The sequence below is a fragment of the Hippoglossus stenolepis genome, chromosome 3, assembly GCF_022539355.2.
Source record: "Hippoglossus stenolepis isolate QCI-W04-F060 chromosome 3, HSTE1.2, whole genome shotgun sequence".
Lineage (NCBI taxonomy): Eukaryota > Metazoa > Chordata > Actinopteri > Pleuronectiformes > Pleuronectidae > Hippoglossus > Hippoglossus stenolepis.
Genome location: NC_061485.1, coordinates 13,873,199 through 13,895,323, shown reverse-complemented (window position 1 = coordinate 13,895,323; position 22,125 = coordinate 13,873,199). Strand labels below are relative to the sequence as shown.

The following is a 22,125-nucleotide window of genomic DNA, read 5'->3' as shown; positions in this document are numbered from 1 at the left end:
TTCTTCGTGGTGTACCCGTTGTTTTCTTGCAGGCCAGAGAGGAAAAGTGGAAACTTCTCGTGGTGTGCTTCATTTTTATTTTTATTTTTTTCAGTAGCTTTTGCCATAGCAGTAATCAATAGTCCACTCTGTGAGACAAACTGACACTTTAAATTAGTTTTACTTTGTCTGGTGCAGCATCTCAGCAGCAGTACGAGGTCCATCCACAAATTCTCCTTCTGAATGAGGTATTAGCTTCTTAGCTATTAGCTCGCTCATCATAACATTGTCCTGCATAACACGGTTTGCATAAGAATGTGGTCTCGAGAAAGTTGGGCAAACATACGCCACTAAAGAGTGTTAACTAAATCTAAGAGCTATAACAACCAAGCAGTAATGATGCTTGAGATTTGCCTTTTACATCATGATGAGCATGTTCCCACAAATGTTTACCTCGACTCAAAATAATAACTTGTCCATTTCTCTTGAAAAGAGTCACATTCTTCATGTGTTTCTTGACCGTCACCACGATACTTTTCAGCGATGACAGTATAACAGCTACGTGTTTGTTGTGACTGTGACCTGACAGGCATACAGCCAGGAAAGACCACCCTGAAAGTGTCGTGTTCTTTTTTCCTTAGGTAGAGAGGGTAGAGTCGGTCTTGGTTCAAAAAAGTATTTATTTAGAAGCAATGAAAAGCTACTACATAGCTATGGGCACTCAACGTACAGCCCCGGCCGTCTAACTGCCGGGGAAGTCAAGAGTCGCCAGAAGTTTTTCAGAAAAAATAATTAGAGACATGAAAATTACAATTTCCAAGTTGCTTTTTTTTTTTTATTAACGACATGGATCAAACTGTCTTGTGAGCAGTATATCGCCCAGGGGCTTGACGCTCCTGACCACTGACCCAATTAAAAACTTTCCAGTTAATTTATTGATTGTCAGAATAATTGCCAATTGAGTTTATGACTACTTGATTCATTGTATAAGTTCTATATGGCAAACAACGAGGCTAATTACACTCATTGATACGTGATAAGAGACATAATAAATAAAGCTTTGAAGATTATTAAGGCAAAAAATGTATGTACATTAGAACTAACATTAATCCAAGCTAACTCTATTTGTTTCTTGACCCTTTTGTGATGTTTTATTGGTCTGGGGACATTTACCTATACTCATAAGAGTTGGGATGATTGCAACACATTTGCAGTCTGCATGATGAATCAAAGTCTGAAACCTGGGTCGCCTGGCAGAAGGAGATAGAAGAACTTTTGTTCAGGTTAAATGCATGGGATCAGTCAGAATACAGTCAAGTCTGGAAATAATCATCAACCGTGGTGGTGTTGTGCAGAGTGTACGTATGTAGTGCAGCCCGGAGGATCGTGCGAGGATGCTCACGAGGCTGTGGGGGCTTTGAAAAGGTAGGCATTTTGGAGAGGAAGCAGATGGCTCACATTAAAAGCAAAGGGCCCTTGTGACTGTCCTCAATGGCCCTGCAGAGAACTGGGTAATTAAATGAGAAATTTAATCAGATTCCTCAAATTAAATGTCCAGCTGGATAGTTCTGCAAGAACACCACTGACTACACGTCTACCTAGGGGAGTGTCACCGGTGGATGCATAATTCTCCAATCAGTGCACACTCGTACGCGATGATATTCCAGGTGATGATTGCTGCTCAAGTATTCCATTCACAGTACTGCCAGCAGGAGGCAAAGGGACATCACAGAGTGGCCACAGGGGGGTCATTTTAATAATGGGGGCCTGGGAGGAAGCAAGAAAACAGTGGCGATGACAGGACGGTGGAGGGGAAATCAATGGATTTAGTGGGCTTGTAAGAACAAGGCTGCAATCCAGATGCAGCTAGATAACCCTCTCGAAGGATTTCATCATGTTTGATGCAACATGTGTGATGCAACATTTAGAGGAGGCCTAGTCTGGACCTGTCAACCTGAAGCAACTTGATTTCTGGCCTCTTCCTCATGGTAGCGCCTCGAACAGACTAGTAAGCATGGGTAGAAGTGAAAGTTGTTTCAGGCAATAGTTATCATTTTACCACATGCATTTCACAATGATCAATGGATACAGATCTTCTTTCTCTGGTGTTGGGGCCACTCGGGGCCAACCTGTCCGAAATACCGGTAAGCGATCGATGGACCGGGGAGTCTGCATGATGTGTGATCAGAGACTGAGACCAGTTCTTGGCTTCCAGAAATGCTATATAAAGCCGTTTTCAGACATGACCTGCGGATATCGTCCGGATTGGGTCAAGCGAAAGGCGGTGCAGCCGGGTGCAGCAGACAGAGGCAGGAAGTGACGTATTAGCTCCGCTGCAGAGATTTTCTTACACCGGTGTCAGCTCTTATCGCCACAAGCTCTCGTGAGACATTTGTCGGTGTCATCTATGTGTATGACACCGGGGGATGTTTGTTTTCTTTTCGTATTTTTGCGTCTGTCGTGTGTTTAACAACCCTCCTCACACTCCCCAGCTAGTGTTCGTATTCTCCCGACTTACTGCGTACATTACACTAGGGGGCGAGGTGGGAAAAGTCCGCAAATAACCCGGAGGCTCTCACTCTCCCAACATGCAACTCTTCCGGAGAAAATACGGAGGCTCTGCGGAGTTCGGTGCATGTCTGAAAGCATCTTACGAAATACGTAATCTTAGTTCTACGAGCTCGTGACTGACTTAACCGTGGTAAAATTGTCTCCATACATTGTGCAGCCTACAATATATTCTTCTTTAACCCTTCAGCTTTTGTGTCTTTTGCTTTCACTGAGTGGTTCGGATCCATTTCCAGCGCACATGCAACCTTTGGGTCATTTTGCATTCAGCAAATCTAAGACCCTCCCTCCCCTCCTCCCTCCCTGCTCGGCCCCCGCCCCGTCCAGACTCCCTCCCTCCCTCCCTCCCTCTCAGCCTGTCCGGTAGGATGGGACCAGTAGCCAGATATCCGTGCATGCCTGACCGCTAGTCGACTTCCTGGATGGGAAGAATGGGACGTTTCCAGCTCCACTTTTCAACCTCGCGTCGTGCGTCGCCCTCGGTCACGCTGACGCCGCGGATAATCACTTAAACGATGAGCGATCGATACCGTGCGACCACTTTTTTCTCTCTCTCCTTCCCTCCACCGCCGCGCGCGGTAGTTAGTGAAGAAGACAGCGACTGATCGACCCGCCACCTCCTCCTCCTCCTCCACCACCGCCGGCTGCCTCACTCCGGGAATGTCGCTATGTGGAAGCCCGCTGCTACAGGCGCGGTGGAGTCCGACTTCAGACGGTGAAGAAGAAGTGCGTGTGGCGTTTTGCTCCTCGAGGCGAACAACAACCTCTCCCCGGACTGAATGAGAATCTAAAATCGTTCTATCCTCCATTATTATTATTACTATTCAAAGAAAGCAGTGAGCGTGTGTAGCCGAGCCGCTAACCCGGACTTTGATGCTCTGTCTCCGCGGCTGCTGCCGCCGCCGCTGCTGAGCCAACTTCGGCTCCAGCTTCGCTCGTGATTTTCTCTCGGCACTGTTTCTTTTCTCTTTTTAAAAAGAAGAAAAGGAGACTGTGGAGAAAAGAGAGGAAACTTTGTGACCCGCTGCCTTCTTGTTGCTCTCCATGAGTGGGCTAACATGCGGAGGATACGGGAACCGAGTTGCTGGTGGATACTACCCTTAATGTTTTTAACCTTGCCCGAGCACAAAGCCTGTCAGCCCGGTGAGTACCGACACACAACACGGGGCAGCCGCTCGTGGTTCCCCCCGAAGAGAGGTCCGCTGTGCTGCGGGGCTCTGGTGTAATGGAGGGGGGTGGGGTGGGGGATAAAAGGCGACTTTTGTCTGTGGGTTTGGGGGTGGTTTTTTTAATTCTTTTTTTTTACTTCAGCCTGGTTCCGGTAACTGTTTCCGAGCCGAGCCGAGCCGAGTTTTAGGTCCAACGGTGACCGACGAACCTCCGTGATTTGTGCGCATGCCATTGATTGAGCAGCTGTGTGTGTGTGTGTGTCCTTCCGTTAACGTGCTGCTTCTCCTCCCCAACACACTTATTCAACATGGTGCACACTCACAACCGAGCAAATGCACCACAACACTCCTCTGCGATAGTCTTAAGCTGAGACTTTTCCGCTGTTTCACTTCGTCTCCCCCTGTGTCATTGTCCCTCCGGCATGTCTCCAGCCTGCAGCGTTGGTCTTTGTGCTTCTCCTAAGTTTAGCTCCCCGTAGCGCCGCTCCAGCTGCGCGGAGGTGCAGCCTGTGTCTGCTCGCTGTCATGTGCGGAGGTCTGGAGGATGATGAAGGCGACAGTTTGCTCCGCCGCCTCTCGGATGGACGTGCCTGTATGAGGGGCGATTAATGCCACTCGTGCACAAGCGCAGTCCCCGCAAAATGTGGCCCTGTGGACTGTGGATTTACTGTTGATGCGCCGACATCTGTGGCCCCTCAGTCTTTTATTTCCACTGCTAAATCTCTAGCAGCACTGAATCTATTATTACCCAGTCTGCATCATCATCCTATATATCTTATCATATCCTTAAGGCTGCTGCACACTAGAGAATAACCGAACCGACTTAATATCCGATTTGACCCTTTCTTCAATCGCGGGGGTATTCCCAACTGGAGGTCACTCTGTGCCAATTATCTGCCCAAATAATCCTGAAGTGTGGGGTGGGGGGGGGGTTACAAAATAATCGTATTGCTTCCGATTGACTCGGAGCCTCCCCGATCTCGAATCGAAAATATCTCTATCCTACAATAATTGGCTGCGACAGAAACCTGCGATAGAGCGAGCTGAGCTGGAAGCGTCACCAACCTAAAAACAACAATACATTTCCAACTCACCTCCAGCTCGCCCTGTAAAATGTATACACCCTCTCAGCCATGACAACAACTATAGATTTTTTCTGGCTGCAGAACATAACACAAGACATCGTTCCTCCTTCATGTTGGTTTTTCTTCACGTAGTTGATAATCAATTGCTTGCTAGTGTCCTCCATTTTTGTAGGAAAACAACATAACATTACTGGGTTACTTTACTGATAGGTCAAGAGGGCATGCAATAGGTCAAGCTCATAGCAAGCGCCCTCTGCTGGACAATCAGATGCACTTCTAGAACGTATAGTATATTTGCAATTAAAACAGGTCATTACAATTCAACAAGGAACCCCCAACCCACATTCAAATTAATGTACAAAATGTGTGACAGCAATAGGTCCAATATACTAATTGATACTAATATCAGTCTTAAGATCCCTGGTTTATCAGTCTGGCTTTTATGGGAATTAGAAGCATTTAAATCAGTGGCCAAAAGGCAGTGACATCACATTATTTGCCAAATATTTTGTTATCCTTCTTAATAAATGTATTGAACATTTTATTATCCACTGTTATCTTTGTAAATCTTGTCGTAGCTAGTGTGCGTCTCAAATACATTTGAAGTCATCACCTGTCGTGTGGCACCAGTCACCCCCCATACTAAAGTAGCAGTGATGTAACAGGAGAATGGTTTCTGTGAGTCACCCCCCTCTGCCCCAAAATCCCCCTGTTCCATGCTTCCACGTCCTCAGTTTGCAGCGTTATTGACTAGTAGCCTTACACACAAGTTTTCTCATATGGCATGTCACACCAGACCTCTGACACACGGCAGGAAGGCAATACAGACAACCTGGATCCCCATCGAGTAGCTGGTGGGAGTTATGTCCGATGTAACGACTTCTTCGCTGCTCACATGCGTCTGTCTACTCTTTTAGACTGGTTGACCTAAATCTTTTTAAATTTAGAGTAAACTCGTGTTTAAAAAGGAGGGTGCTCGTTTTCTTTCTTGAATTAATGCAAAAAAGCATTTAAAGGTGTCGATGTTGATGAAATTGGCCTAATTTCATAATATCTCAGAGAACGTTTCCTCTAGTGTATATTTAGATGTAATTCAAAGTCATCAGCCCTCGTTAGAAAAACAGTCTTCATGTTTTTTCTCACAAATATCCTAGAATGTTCTCCCCTTACACTCACTCACACCCTTGCTACAATATTATGGTTGTTTAAAAAAAAGTCTGTTGGTCGATCATTATGACTTGTGCTATTCCTGAAATCGCATTCACGGCCATTTTTGCAGCTCTGCAGTCATCATCAGAAACATAGTTTGGCAATAATTATAGAAATGCTTCTGATTACATCACACAAGTAATGAGGAAATGATTGCAAGTTTATGGGAATTCAGCACTCGGGAAAAGGCCTTAATGCCTCATGATACAAAGCTGTAGAATAGCTATTAGCACAGACAACAGGAGATGAACAGATTTTTGGCAATTTAAATGCAAAATAAACCACTTTGTGGCAAATGCTTGGATGCCATATATTGCAGGGATATCTTGTTTTTCAATAACACTATCTCCGCTCACTCCGAACGTATAGAATACTAGTACGAGAGAAAACGCGTCGTTAATGATATTAATGAGGTCCTGATCTACTCCTGTGCCAGCAGGATGCCAGCTGTCTGGACATCACTGATGTTGGTAACAGCATCGTTATCATCAAGGTCCTCTGCATCTTCCCTGGATAATTGGTTCAGTACGTACAGTGCTGACATATGATGTTAAAACTAACTTTCCCCTGGTTTTAAAATAGCACCAGCAACATATGCCCAATCTCCATCATGGATTGCCTCAGCAAACTGTTATCTGTTGTCGTTTCCACCAGATGCCTGTGCCACCCAATAAATGGTCCGATGGGGAATCACTGCCACTGTAATCACTTTTCAGTCATGTGCAGATAATTCACAGTTTATCCTTTTGCTTGTGATGCTCATCCTTTGCCTATTGTTCTCAAATTAAATGACTAGCTAATCTATCTGCTTGATGAGAATGGACATACTTTAAATTGAGTTTTTATTGATAACTTTGTTTGGACTATAATAGTTTACAGTGTAGTGTAGTTTAGCTTTGGAGAATGGTTGTGTGTTGTTCATTTTGTGTTTATAGTGATTAACACTGTTGTGGTTTGGGTTTTCTTCAAACTGATCTCTGCTGTGGAAAAAGTGCTTCACTTGGTGGAAAACAGCTTGTGAAATGAGCTACGCCTTATTTCACAGTTGAAGGAAGTCTGGAAAAGGACACTCAAGGAATCAGTTAAAGCTATAATATCAAACTTTTCTCTTTTAAAATATCAGAAAATGTTGAGCTTTATATTTCAAGTAATTTTCAAACCTAGAGAAATCCGTAATTTTAGGGTACATGGTGACAATTTAGTTTATTGGCTTGTCATATCAGACATGAAGGTTTGCCAGTGGGGTGACACCATGCTCGTTTTATCTATGTCCTTGGCATTGATAGTTTTCGAATGATAATCAAGCACAACATATTTAATGAGCATAGCATTGATGATTCACAACATCATTAGAAGTTAACCCTGTACCCCTTTTCTCTTTGTGCGAGATTTATATATGCTGCAATTGTCAGGAAATGGAAATAATTCAATTCAATTTTATTTGTACAGCACAAACACATAAAATATATCAAAGCCCTTTACGAGGTCGAGAATGTCATAGAGAGACCCAAAGGTTCCCACTGTGAGAAAGCACTAGGCGACTGTTGAGAGAAAAAACAAAATAAGTCCGTGTTTAGAACCACTCACATTGCAATCTTTTGCATAATAATAAGGTTATGTTATCATGTCCTTGTTCGAACACGATCACCACCATAGCTCCTGTTTTTTTGGCACATTGCTAAATTAGGCAGAACCAGAGGAAGGATGTCTACTGACATGAGTGAGGTGTCACCCTCACTCACTCACTCACTTGTGTGCATATGTGTCAATGTGTATATGCACAATAGAGGATCACACTACGTCCACAGGGAACATTTAACGCCAGCTAGGAGACAAAGCAGGATCACCGGCAGAGCAACACAAGCATAAAGAGAAGAAGTATAAATATGTTCCACCACCTGTAATCTGTGACTCCCTGCTTTTCCTAATGAAATCACAAAATAATCATACATTTTTTTTGTGCGTCACATTACCTTAGTAATCATGAGCCCAAAAGTGTGGTCTAACCTCATGTCCACTGGATACAGCTGCATCGGTTTTTCTAGTTGTACAACAGCTCTGTCACATTTTCTGTCACGATGTAAATAGAATGTCAGAAGCAGAACATCTTCAAGCAGATCCAACACTTGGAGTATTGTTTAGAGTTGCTTTGCTGTCACGTTTGCTTCACAAGCTTACTGAATACATGTGTGCAGCTGTGACCAGTGTGGTAACAGACACTGCGTCTGTTCTCTACTCCTTCTCCTTTACTACAACACGCCGTCCTATCTTTATTTTTTTGTCTTCATATCCCGGATAGTGTGGCAGAGGAAAAACCAGAGCAGGTCTTGCCCTGCTTCAGTTATTGAGGATAAACACTATAAATCATATTAATTTTAAATATAATTTTTATACATATTCACTAGTGAATTTCACGCTTCAGAGATGTGAGCTGCTCTGGCAAAAATTTACATTGAAGTGCAATATTTCAGTAAATCGCTGCTCAGCATTATTGAGAACGGTGCATTATTTTAAATGATAATTACAATAATTGGACATTAATAGTGATTAAAGAGTTTATTGGTTTAACTTATGCTAATCAAGGCAATTGTTCATCACTTCATTACTGTGTGTGTATGGTTGAGTTCACGCAGTTTCTCAGTGAAGATTCTCCGAGCTGGTCACAGTGGTGTTTTAATCATTCAGAATTACTCACAGCCACTTCACTCCAAATCATTTCATCTATGCGAGCAACAGCCAACCCAAAAAACACACACACACACACACACACACACACACACACACACACACACACACACACGGAAACTGGGTTTGACCGGGCTGCTTTGAAACAAGGGAGGAAACATGCTGTTGGGGGAACTAGTGTACTTATTTCCTGTGCTTCATGACAATAGTGATTAATGTCCAGGCAATAAGGCACTGTCACTGAAGGACATACACTGCTGCACTCAAGGACTTGGCCATATCAATAAATGTCCTGTGTCCTTTAGTCTCCACGTCCTCTTTGCCCTTAAACAATGTTGCCGCGATGTGATACTGTGTCAGCTTTACTTACAGCTGAACTGTCAGTCAATGCTGCCCTGTGGAGAATGGAGACAATGGAACCTTCAGGCTCCCTTTTCCTGCATTGTTTTATTGTGGGTCAACAGAGCGTGTGTTTGCTGTGTGCTCATTGTTTTTCCTTGTTCTTTTTCCTTTTTTACCTCTCTCTCACTGGGCTACATTCAAAATTGTCTTTTTTTACGAGTCAAGGAAAAACAATTCAAAAAGTAGGCTACCCCGTCCACGAGGCTCGTTTCCCCTGTCATGAATTATGGCGACAATCACTGAAGATATAGGATTAGCCTGTGCATGTTTTATCAAGCTCACGGTGCTCTGTAGAATGCCAAATAAGCTTTCTGCAGGAGAGTCAAGTAGTGTTTGATGAATTGATTTTTAAACTTTGCATAAATTATAATCCTGTTTTGAGCAGCTGTAGTGTAGTGAAAGATACAAGTGTGTTTCCGTATGTAGAAGAAAAACGTACCTTACCATGAATGTAGGTCACTTTTACATTAAAATACAGCCTCTACACTGTGTTTAAATGCAGTGAAACTCCACAGTGGTATTAGCTGTGCAGAGTAGCTGTCACTGTCTGAACAGACACGTGTTTTGTTTAAATGGAACAGTAACACAATGCTTAAATAAAACCGAAACCATGCCATGTAAACCTGACAGCCCTTAGATCTTTGGCACTGGCTGTTGTTTAGCACATTTTGTAAAGGAGCACCCCGGGGTATTGGTTTAATGCAACTGGATGATGCTTTGTTGTGTCAAAACTTTCCAGTCGGCTGCTTTAAAACATACTGGTATTTTTTTTGTTAGATGTCTTTTCTGTTGTAGTTATTTTATTTGAGAGTTATTTTATTGTTGAGGTTGATATTAATAATGAGGGATAAAAAACGCTGTTAACAATATCAGAGGCCCATAGTTGTTTTTTTTACATAAATATACATTTTAATTGCAATCTCTTTTGGTTAATTTTTGTTTGTACATATATACAGTTTCTAAAATTGTAAATTTGAAACTGCTCACAAAGTAACAATAGACACATCTTTGGTTTTTCTGTAATTCATTGTTAGACACATGCGTCGGTGTGATATTGGATATCACTGGTAAGCTGTATCAGCTGGGTGATTTATCAGCTCTGCTCTTTACATATAAAGTGGCATTAAAATTAATATATTCAGAAATCTAGCGAATTAACATACAATGGTAGAATAAAAGGTGGATATTTTTACAGAGCTGTATAAACGATGGATGTCAGGAAACCCAACTCTTGAATTCACATGAGATGAAGTATTGTGAAGAAGAATATTGCATCAGTTACATAATCATATAGCTTGGCGATGTTTTGTTGATATTAGGAACTACAATATATATATATATATTACACATAAAAGTACAATAGCACACCACATATTACACTACATAATGGAATAATTACTTATTTAGGCTTATTAATCATGAGCGTGTTGTGGAGTAAATACAGAAGAGTAGTTGTAATTAGATGCAGTTTGGCAGGCTGACTTTAACACCAAGTCAATACCCACTTTTCCACTCCAGTGCTAAACCCATTTCATTAATTCCTTGTTGAATGCATTTTTTCCACCTCTCCCTAAGTTAGCACCGTGAGAGATCCGTCCCCAGGCTCTTTCCTTTGGGCTTAGAATGAGATTGATGTTCTGTTTGTTTCTCACACACACTTGGACTGTCTCTCTGGGAGCTCTCTTTATTCCTTGAGAAAGCTCTAAAACAACAATGGAATGAGGGTCATTGGTATTAAACCGCGTTACCAAAAAGAGGGCTAAGCTTTTCAGGGTGTGGTGGTGGTGGACCCTTTCCAGGTGCTAATTTATTCGTCTCTTTTAGACATTTTACTGTTGTGCCAAGTGATATTTTGTGATATTGTGAAAACGACCAAGGCAGCTAGTGTGAAACTTTGTTAGTTAATTTAAGAGATTTCCGAGGGAGGATATGTGCTGAGTTAGATAGTTTTTGGAGGCAGAACAGGAGTTTAGAGTCTACCCTATCGATCCTGTTGACATGCTCCCCTTTGGGGAATGCAAATGTTTCTGTTCCTCAACACAAACATTCAACCCCTCCTAGTACTGGAACCCTAATTAACTGGGGATTTGAATACCATGGCCTTTTCCTTTTGACATTTTCATACATCAGAAAGATATTATTTCACACTTCCTCAACAAAGACAACTCAAGTTTTTATTAGACAGTGAAAAGGATTTATACATCAACACGGTCAACAGTTGAATATGTTCAACGTAAAAACAAAAATACCATCCAGCGATTTTCACTGCGCTGTTGTGCAAATTACTGCGTGTCTGTTTATCTGTCAAACTGTGGTGTGTGCTGAAGGCTTGACGGGTGCTGTACGTTATTGTCACAGAGAATCTAAACCTCACAACACAAGTGTTTACTGCCGCAGAGAGGAGACCGATCCCCAGGTAATCACTAATCACCGAGGGATTCCAGAGAACGTCTGTCGCCACACTTAGTTAGCAGCCAGTTTGAGAGAGGGAGCTAGCAACCGCTCTGCCTCAACAGCTTCACAGTTCTGAAGCTGCGTGTCGCTGTAACGTTGATGCTTTGAATAGGCTTCATGGCACCTGAGTCTTCAGTGGTTGAGATGGATGTTGTTGCTTTGAGATAGAAAGAGGTTAATTTTGTATTCAGGACTCTAATCTTCATCAGTTTGTATATAAGCCTTTGAACATTATACACAATCATCCTGCCAATGAATAGATAGTAAATCTGTGAGGTATTGCAGTACGTATTATGTGACAAAAGAAGTATGTCTAGCGCTTTCATACTATGCTCTTCATTGTGCAGCAAATCACTCTGTGTGTCAATATTTTCGTCATTTGGATGGCGCTTCTTACAGATGAAAGCTGGAAATTTGGATGAAGGACAACCCAAGACATTTAAAGACATCATCTTGAACTGTGGCCAATTATGACACGCAATTTTCACTTTTTTTCCATATATACAACAATCAAGAGCTTGATTGTTTGAATATTCTTAGTTGGAATATGTTCCAATTCAAGCTCAAATGTGGAGAGGTGCTGTCAAAGGCTTCTGTGACTTAGTCTGAGGGCTGGTTCGAGCACAACAAAGCAGGGAGATGGGTGTGAGGAGAAGATACATGTAAGTTTGCATTGGAGTCTCAGGCCTCAAAACTGCCCATACAGATGCACAGAAATCAGCTGCAGATACTATGGACTATATATGGTTCTATACTATGCGGACACAACAAAGTGGACAATTTGCAGATGATTGCACAAAGGCTCGGGTTCACTCTCAGAATCAAACCTCATTCCTTTACTCACCTCCAGCTGTCTCCATTGGTGGAAAGTGGCGCTAATTTCAATTCCGTTTTTTTCTTCCATTTCTATTACTTCTTTTCTTTTGCAACTGAATGTGGTTTCTTTTCCCCTGCATACCACTACTGGATGCTACAGTAATTCATAATCGCCTCTTTAGATACAAATCGGAATTAAGAGGCGCTAACTTCAGAAGGTATCTACAGTAGTATATCTTTAAATGCAATCTATAAGTAGCACATTTAAAGTTATTCAGATGTGATGATTTGGTACCTTTTTGTCATATGTGGTTATAAATTGAGAATAATCTAAATATTGAGTCGTGTGTGTTTTTTTTTTTTTTTTGGACCAGTATGCATCAGGTTGTAAGAATTACATTTGCATGTTGGCTTTACCACTGAGCTGTGATGCTGCTGCTTGATCGGCGCCATTACTTTGAGTCACAGCCAAGTGCTGCTCAGTTGAACATTGTTTTTCAGCCTTTGTTTGCTCTAGCTCTAGTGTAAATTAGATCTCATGTTTATTAGCCTTGGATGTGTTCTGTTGTGAGTTTGACTACGTGTTTGTGATGAAATCTGTGCCAATGTCACTTTACTGAGTTTGACATGAAATTATATGGCTTTCTTCTGATGGTCTGGTGTTGACATGAATGGGATACACTTTCGTATCTCAACAGACGACCACCAGACTGCCTTGTATTAAAGCAAGGCCAAACAAGAGTGTGAATGTGGAGGAGCCATCACCATAGCAGATGTCCTCATTTGTCATGAGTTATATGTTGGCATTGATGATGGGTACTGAAATAGTCTTGTAATCCCTTTTGGCTAATTAGCGGCCATCTTTTCATGACATGCCAGTCGACTAACTCTAAATTTAACTGTTGTTTGAAACTCTGAACATATCCATGATTTTAAATGTGACACTTTTCATATTTTCGCTCTTACTAACTTCTAATACAAATTAATTCAGTGCACAGGTTGCAATTTTTACAGTCTGTTGGCAGGCAAATTACATATTTTTTTGAAATTGTCCATGATTTATGAATTGGAAATTTGAACAGCTGGGAAAACAAACACTTTCATTTTAGTTGCAATTAAGTAAGAGTGGTGGGAAGGTTAACCACAAGAGCCTGAGATCATCTTTTAGCGGGGGTTAGGGTTAGGGCAGGAAATGAGTGCATCACGAAACTGGGAATACATACGCCGTCAGTGTGCATGACTTCTCGAAGAAAAATATCAACTCCATTTGCCAAAAATGATCTGTAAATTCTCATATGGTAAAAAATACAAATCTGTAATTGGAGGTATTGGAGAAGACTTGCAATACAGTAAGTGCACTGCCAACATCCAGCTCATCTGTATCAGTTGTATGGAACAGTGTCAGTTTTTCATTCATGTGTTTCTCAACCATGTTTCAGTGTAAAATATATACGTTGGGCCTGTGTGGTTGATTTGTACAATGTGTACGCCTGTCATCACTTGTGAAAATGTACATTTACATCATGGTGCTTATTGGCACAGAAATAATGAACTGCTTACAGTAAACATTACATACCATCACATTACTAAAGAGGCTGCAGAGATATTGAGTGCATCGCTCTTCTTGGTTTTATTTATCGTTTCTAAATTCAGCCTTTAAGTATTGATTAGAATCCGACATCAAAGTGCAGTTAAAGAGGAAGAGAGGACGTCTCATTGCTTGTATGGCTCCGGGCAGGCAAGAAGAGCCTGTTTGGTAGTGAAGCATGAAAACTCCCGGTGCAGTGGTATTATTTATGGCCAACATTAAGTCCTTTTGGCTAGCATGCTGCAGGTTAGTTATTTTCCCACAGTATCAGGGACATGTTTTCTACTGCAGCACTTTGATTTCACATATTTCCTTTTTTGAATTTGCAGTTGTATTACCGTTGTATTTTACAAGTTGACACTCTGCCATTTCCTCCGGAACACCCTCACAGCAACATACATTTTCACTCAGTCTGGTGGTCCCAAGCTGTGATCAGATTATTAGCCTGGCCGCATCAGTGTCACGCTCTACCTGCTGAGTGTGATGGACCCATTTACATTACCAGTAATCAGCCATCACCATTCACGAGCACCAGAAATGTGCAGGGAGTGTAACGTATGCACCAGAGACAGCTGAATTTATTTCTGAATCGATAACTAGACAATTCACGTGGGACTGCGCACGGTATCCTGAGGTATGACCTCATAAGTTCTTGGCACTTAAGAGATCCAATTGCCACATTGAAAATTGAAAACCTCCCATTCCACTGTAAATTGTCCTAACACTGTCACAGCTGTAATGTACAGTCATGTCACTGTGTGTGTGGAGATGTGTTTGACGGTTGAGGGTTGTTTATTGTAGCCTGTGCGGGGAAAAAGCTATAGCCGGTCGAGGAAAAGGTCACCGGCCCTGAATTTGTTTAATCTTGTTAATGGTTTTCAGCAGAGCCCCTTGATGCACTCAATCAGTGTGCTCTCCAGCTATTTAATGCACTTAATTCACTGTACCAGCATCGCCCCAGCACCACATTCAACAGCGCAATTCAGATTTACTGTGTAAATTCATCAGTTTTGACCAGGAGCTGTCAAACGCAGATTCAGCCTGTATGCCAAGGGCGGTTCTGAAACACTGACTTCTCCACCGGAAGTCTTGCAGTGTTAAATCATGAAAGAGTTTAGTCGGACAATAGAACAATAGTCCATACCGGCTGCTTAAGAATAGAGAATAAATGCCAGGATGTATGTGTTTTTTTTTTTTTTTCTCTGACGTCTGATGTTTGATGTACTGTTTCTCTCTTAAAGGCTGGAGAACACTCTGCATGTTAAGCTGGTCAGTCCTCAGAACCTCCTCTGTAACAGTATAGTACAGATGATATGGATCTTCATAGTATACCTTTTTAGAAAGAGGAACAAAAATAGCTGGGAACGTATTGTGTCTGAACCGAGAGTGCACCGAGAGTTTGTGGCCCGTTTGGATTTGATTAAAATGAAATGGTCTTATCCACTTCTCCAGATAAGTTTAGAGAATAGACTGCAGAGCAAGTGCGGCATAATGAGAAAGTCGAGTGTGCCTCTTTTGCCCTTCCTGCTATTCTATGTGTTTGTTGTTCAAGTTCCCTAATGAAACACAAACAAAAATGTTTTCTATTCGGGAGGAGGTCCAAGGCTATAATGCACACAATGTCTACAAGTGTGTGTCAGTGTGTGTGTGCGTGTGTGTGGGTTGTGACTTGTTAAAAAAGTTGGTCTTGAGTTTCTGTCATATCTCACTATGAAGTTGTATTTTAGGCTTTCAGCAGCCTGCACGGCATTGACAAAAACATCTCACAAAACAGTCTGAATGTGCAGCAGCACTTCCTGTCAATTAACACGATGAACAAAAAGCCAGACAGGTCTTGACATGCATGCAGACACGGTCACATGCACAGTAGAAAAAAAATATATTAAGACCAGGTGTCAAGGGAACATTTTTAAATTAGTTCTTGGAATTATTTTATTTTATTTTTATTTTTCATTTAGTCAGTCAAAGAACAAATTTAACCCCAGACTAATGGGCTTAATTTGACTGTAATATTGCTACATTTCTCTGGCCCAAGGGTGCTGATGTCCTCTTTGCTGAAACGGCTTGTTTGCTTTCAGCTGTGTCGGCCTAAATATCTGCATTGGGATTTGAATTATTGTTTTATTATTTTCTGAGCTGGATGGTTGAGCCCTAAGGCTTGGCTCCCTCTGAGCCGTATCTCGGGCTGATCTTGGCACTTCTCGTGCTCCTGAGGTCCTTCACACTTCCGAACACTTCCGGGGGAAATCTAGCCACATCGCCCACTCCCCGAGAAATGAGAAACACATGCACTCTCAAGATCGAGCCCCGCATGCTCCTTTTCTGTGCTGTCGTGTTCCACAGAGAGAACCCCCCCCCCCAAACCTTGTTTAACCACTGTGATATGTACTGGTAACCCTGAAGCGCTTGACAGACTGTGGTGAGAACTGAGCTATTTGGCCTTTAGAATAAAATGAGCATATTCAAACACGCGTTTGTCGTAAACATATCTGTTTGTGATTCCTCAAAACAGAAAGCTAAGCAGATGTCCTTGCATTTGACAGTTTGCTCTATGCATTGCAGATGAGATTGCACAGGCAGCAGCTGTCTCCCTCAGTATGCACATTTGTTCCTCATATACATAGCAATTTTGCATCAAGAGCTTGCCCTTTATGCACTCACGATGTGGAAAACGCAGCTCACTTCTTTTTCGTACGAATTCAGACAGAATGCTATCGAAGTTGTTTAGACTATGTTTTCTCTAATTAGTAAATTTAATGATATGTGTTCATTCTACTTCTAATTAAAGGACTTGCTGAGGAAATGCGTGAATTGAACGAGCGGCGCTTCCTTCTCCCTCAACAACCACTGTCAAAGTGTCAGTGTGCATGAAGCTGTCTGAATGTAAAGCATGCGACTGAAAAAACGTCCTTCGACAACACGATCTGGAACGTGGCTCTCATTTGGAGAAACATTTCAAATAAAGAGAAGTTTGTGTTGCAGAGTGATTTTTCACATTCTGCGTTTTTGAACACCCGACTTGTGAAGAAGTGTCGGGACACACTTTTGCTGACCGAGTTCAAGAGAGCTAATATGACTTTAAACGGAATTTGCTCTCTGGTAATAGCAACACAAAATAACTCCAGCACTTTGGCTACAAGGGATTTCAGCTGATCCACTGCCAGATGTCAGTTTAAGCTTAAAAAGGTTATACAGATTTTTGTGAAACACCGAAAAATAGGATTATGCTACTGCACTTGTTTTCTTATGGTCAACACTATGAAGGAATTGATCTTACTTATAATTATTGTGCCATCTGTGCCATAAAGCCTAGTGTTGGTCCAAAAACTAAAAATGCTTCAATGAGCCTCACTGCTGTTTTTTATGACACCTTCCTTCAATACCATGGACGTGGGCACTGTTGTTTATTTTGAGAAATTAACATATCAGCCATTCTGCCCTTTTCAAAAGTCTAACTATACTGTAAATCAATGACTGCTTTTAAAACATGCCTGTGTTCAGCAGGGAAAGTATGGGTTCAGGGGTTTGGGTTTAGATGCTAATGCACGTTTTGTGAAGTAAATATCGATTTTATATATCGTCCGATGTATTCATAAAATTATTCCTAAGATGTCATTATCAAACCCCTTATGACAAATGTTATTGAGTTCAAATAATAAATAAAACTAAATAACTATAAATGAAAAGAAAACACAAATATAACCAAATATATAGCACTTAAATTAAGAAGATCAAATTTTGTTATCTTTTTATAGTTTTTATATCTGCAAACATAAACACAGACAACAATATAAGGGTCGGTCTCTAGTCTTAATAGTGGGAGAATAACACATTGTTTCGTTTTGGTCTACTCCAAGATTTTTTTGCTTTCCCTATCCTGTGTGAGTTTTGAGCTACGTTGAGACAATCTATTGCTTAAAATATTTGAACAGCAGCACATTATTTATGATTTTAGATGTGCTGGTTGATAATAGCGCTCACCTCCTGAAAAACACCAACCACTCTTTGTTTAATCAAATTACATGGACATTGTAACTTAGGATAATTTTATACCTTAATCCACCCCATAATAACCCTACTGCTGAAATGGAATTGCTATTCTGGCTGTCCTTCACATACCTGATACCTAACAGTGGCGATGAGATTGATATTTTAACTACGTCCTCCAACGACTAATGCAAGTTAAACGCTCCTGTGGTTGTTGTTAGGCTGCTGTTTTTCAAGGGCTCTCAGGGGTTCTTTGCTTGTTGTCGAGTGTGATATTATGGAACAAATAGCAGGGCTTAATGGTGGTGTAGATCATTTACCTGCCCTCGGGGCAATGAAAATAGGAAAACCATTTTGTACAAGGTGTTGTGCTGTAGGTGTTTGGAAGCCTAAAAATACTCGGATATGAAAAATCCTGAATGTGAAAACACCTTTTCGTTCAAAATATTTGTATATTAGCATCTCATTTAAACTGCTGATTAACCCACATAATTGCAATTTATCTTTTGTTTATTTGTCTGCGTTTAACATTCACACATATATGTTGTTTGTGTATAGCTCGGCTACAGTCTCCTCCAACCCGGCGCCGACTGTGTTGTCTGCTCGGCTCTATCAGAGATGCTGTGGCTTTAATCCTTTTGCCCACAGGGGATGGCTGACATGGATGAGAGTAAACTGTTGACATGGTGCTGTCTCCTATGCTCTCTGATCAAAGACGATGCAGCCCTCCTGTTTCACAACCTGCCTTCAAATATGCTCCAAGTCGCTGCCACAGAGACTCCCCCCGTCTCTGTTTTACACTTTATGTTAACCCGTGCTCCCTCGCAGAGGATTGATTCATCTGATAACACAGCAGCCATATATAAACCCATGCAGCCCCTGACCTCCCTCCAAGCAGTGAATTCTATTTAATAAAAAAACATTGTTAAATCTACCATGGCTCAGACCATTTTTTTTTATTGATGCTGATTTTAAGTGCAAAGAAAAAAGTTTGCTTGATGTAATGCTTAGTTTAATTAATCCCCGGTAATGATGCAAGTATTAGTAAGAGCTGAGGTTGACTTGAGTGGCTGGAGGTGTGTGTGTGTGTGTGTGTGTGTGTGTGTGTGTGTGTGTGTGTGTGTGTGTGTGTGTGTGTGTGTGTGTGTGTGTGTGTGTGTGTGTGTGTGTGTGTGTGTGTTGTGTGTGTGTGTGTGTGTGTGTGTGTGTGTGTGCGCGTGTGTTGGCATAAGGTATACATGGGGCGCTCACCAAGCCGACTGTAACTTGTTTCTCTGTCGCGCTGGTTTAGCTTCAGGAGTCCAGAGAGTTGTGCTAAGTTCCCCTTAACCTCATGAGGCAAATAACAAGGGATACACTGTGGTTGTCATGGTTACACTTATCATGCTGCATGCGCTTATACAATAATGGAAATCTTGTCGCATACTACTATAGATTAGATGAAGCCATAAACACGTATGATGTGAATCTGTGTAATTTGTTATTTGCAGATATTCCTACATAGAATATATATAGTACATAATTATACCGTAATAATGTTCTGCAGGCTTTTCATTTAGGTCTTTGTGCTCTGAATAATAAAATGTTGTGAGATGCATTTGAATAGACTGCTCTGGTTCGTGTGGATGCGAGTTCAACTATTGTGCCAAGTTGCTTGTTTTGACAGTTTTACATTGGTGGACATAGTACTGAGTGCCATGTGTTTAAACACCCGCCCCCAAAAAAAATGGATTCTCTAAATGGATTCAACAACAGATTTTACAGCAAGTAACTGCTTCCAATTTTGTCCCTGGCAGATTGTCATGTCTGGTTTTGTTTTAGTTTTTCCTCTCTTTCCCATTTTACACAGACACAATCTGCCTGCCCAATTGTTTGCATCCCTCTAGCAACAGGGAACCAATATTAGCCAGTGCATCTCCAGGTTGTGAAAAACAGTGTTTTTTTTCCGTGACTGCTTAAAGAGACACAAACCGCCCTTGTTTTGCTTGTTCACCTGATTGATAATGGCCTCAGTTTAGACGGTTCCTCCTCCGCTGGCACAGGCTGCATCCATTGTGGAACATATTCTCTGTAATGATTTTGATTGTTGTAAGTCTGCTCCTGCATTCTCTCTGTCTGGAGTTGTGTCTGCTCGGACAATTTGTGCTGCTGGTCTTCTCTGCAATGCTATTTGATTTCTTTTTTTCTGGGCAACTTACTCTCAGAAGTTAAAGAGACATTTTTGCCCAGAAGACATGCAAACGAATGTCTACACTCCTGGTAACATACTGTCTGCATTTTACTAAATCAAGTTTCCACGTGGGAGCTTTGCAGGGAAGCTGTTATGGTATTATTTCATCCATACATATATTACACACATATTGATTATTCAGTCCATTTACAGTTTCTTTCCCAGAAAAGCTGCTACTGCAAAGAATTTGATTGATTCGAGCTTTAAAAGAAAAGGAAGCGTCCCCGTGGCTGGAGCCGAAGCTTCTCTTATTTTCTGCAGACCTCATTATTAATTTTCATCAAGGTTTTGTGCCAAACGATGGCACCAGGTCTTTTTTCGGTACACGGTTTCTGCTGCTTATGTTTCTTCTGTTTTCACTGGTTCAGATTTTGAGGCGTGGGAACGTGTCATTTGTCAGAGTAGCGAGGAGGGTAGAGGGACATGAAGATCCTGGGTGAAAGTTGTCCTTGTTAAAGTATGTTTCAGTCTCTGTCACCTCTGGGCGTTAGAGTCCTGGCTGAGAGTAGCTGCAACAGCTGCAATTTGGCAGAAGATTTGAGGCACTTTGTCTGAACGTTACTATTAAACTAAAGTGTAGAGGTATTTAAGCCGTATTCCAAAGGGGTTGTATTTATAAGCCATTAGCAAAACAGAGCATTGATCTTAGACAAAAAACTGGAATTCGCTCCATGATGACGACTTAGCAATTTCAGGGTCCATTTTAAATTCAGTGCCATTTTCTCTTTCTTTTTTAAACTAGTGGAATGCCTGTAGTAAACCTGCCTGTTTGGAATGGGTTGTTTGTTTGGCTTGTGGAGATGCCGGCTGCAGCTCCCTTCTGAAACTGTAAAAGTGACCTTCAGTAATTTAGCTGTAGCAAGGAAAGACTTGCTGCTGGACTCACAGAATCCTCAAGCTGCTCCACCCCTGCTGCACCTGTTTATTCAGTGAAGCTCGACTAAGTACAAAGAACCCCAAACCGGAGGAGCAATTATCGCTTCCGTTGTTGTGTATGCGCTGTCAGTTATGTTGATCGGCCTCAGCCGCCGCTGTTGCAGAGCACCGGTCGCCTGTTTATTCAAGGCTTATTAATAATGGAAGTATCACATGTTCAAATCACATCACGTTCGACACTGCACATCCTTGGGCCCTTGACAATACTCAGGCCAAGTATGAAGCCGATAAGATGAGCGGTTCTGGAGATGCACGAGTCACAGACAGAATTAGTAGATAGAAGATGCATGGTAGCATGCATGGTAAAGAGCTTAGCTGAGACCTTTCCCACTATATCTGAGAAATGTCAGAGATGATAGCATGTGACAGAGTTTGAGTCTCTATCACACGAATAGTAGGGATGTTTCCCCAGAATTTATAGTCTCAGAAGGCAAATTCACTTTTTAAATTGCATTTCAAACGGGAGAATGGATGTTCATTGCCCTGATCTCTGCTTCACTGTTGTGCATTACATCAAACAAAACTCATTTCGGTAATTTATTTTCTCACAAATTATTGATTTTGTAATTTGATATATATATGTCCAGCCTTGGGCAAAAGGGCATGAATCCCAGTCTTGCAATGTCAAAGTTGAACACATTACTCACCCATCTATCACCCCGCCATCGATAACAGTGCATTCTGCTAAGCTGCATTACGGGCGCACTTCCCTCTGCTCTGGCACTAAAAGAATGTCATTAGAAGTAAATCTAATATGTCTTGTAAAAAATGAACCGAATTCCTTGAGAGACTAGACTCTGTATCACGTTTTACTTGCACGTCGACAAAATCCACATATATCCATTCAGTTGTATTAGATCGCAGGATAGCTGGTTGTAGTATTTGTTATATATAACTTTTCTATCCCCTATGGATTTTCTGACCTCTCTCTCTCTTTGCCTCCCACAGTTGCGTCGGATGACCATCCTAACTATGCCGAAGACGGGCACCATGGGAGCACGGGCATAATGAGGGAGC

General features: G+C 41.7%; 1 protein-coding gene across 1 annotated transcript in view; it reads left to right on the top strand.

The window, feature by feature from the left end:
• Positions 1-2,903: 2,903 nt before the first annotated feature.
• ca16b (carbonic anhydrase XVI b) overlaps positions 2,904-22,125 on the top strand; it is a 96,172-nt gene continuing 76,950 nt past the window's right edge. Inside the window, exons 1-2 of the mRNA XM_035152028.2 lie at positions 2,904-3,690; positions 22,057-22,125. The exon at positions 22,057-22,125 is cut by the window's right edge and continues 36 nt beyond it. Coding sequence (XP_035007919.1) covers positions 3,606-3,690; positions 22,057-22,125 — 154 coding nt within the window. The 5' untranslated portion in view covers positions 2,904-3,605. The remainder of the gene's footprint in view (positions 3,691-22,056) is intronic.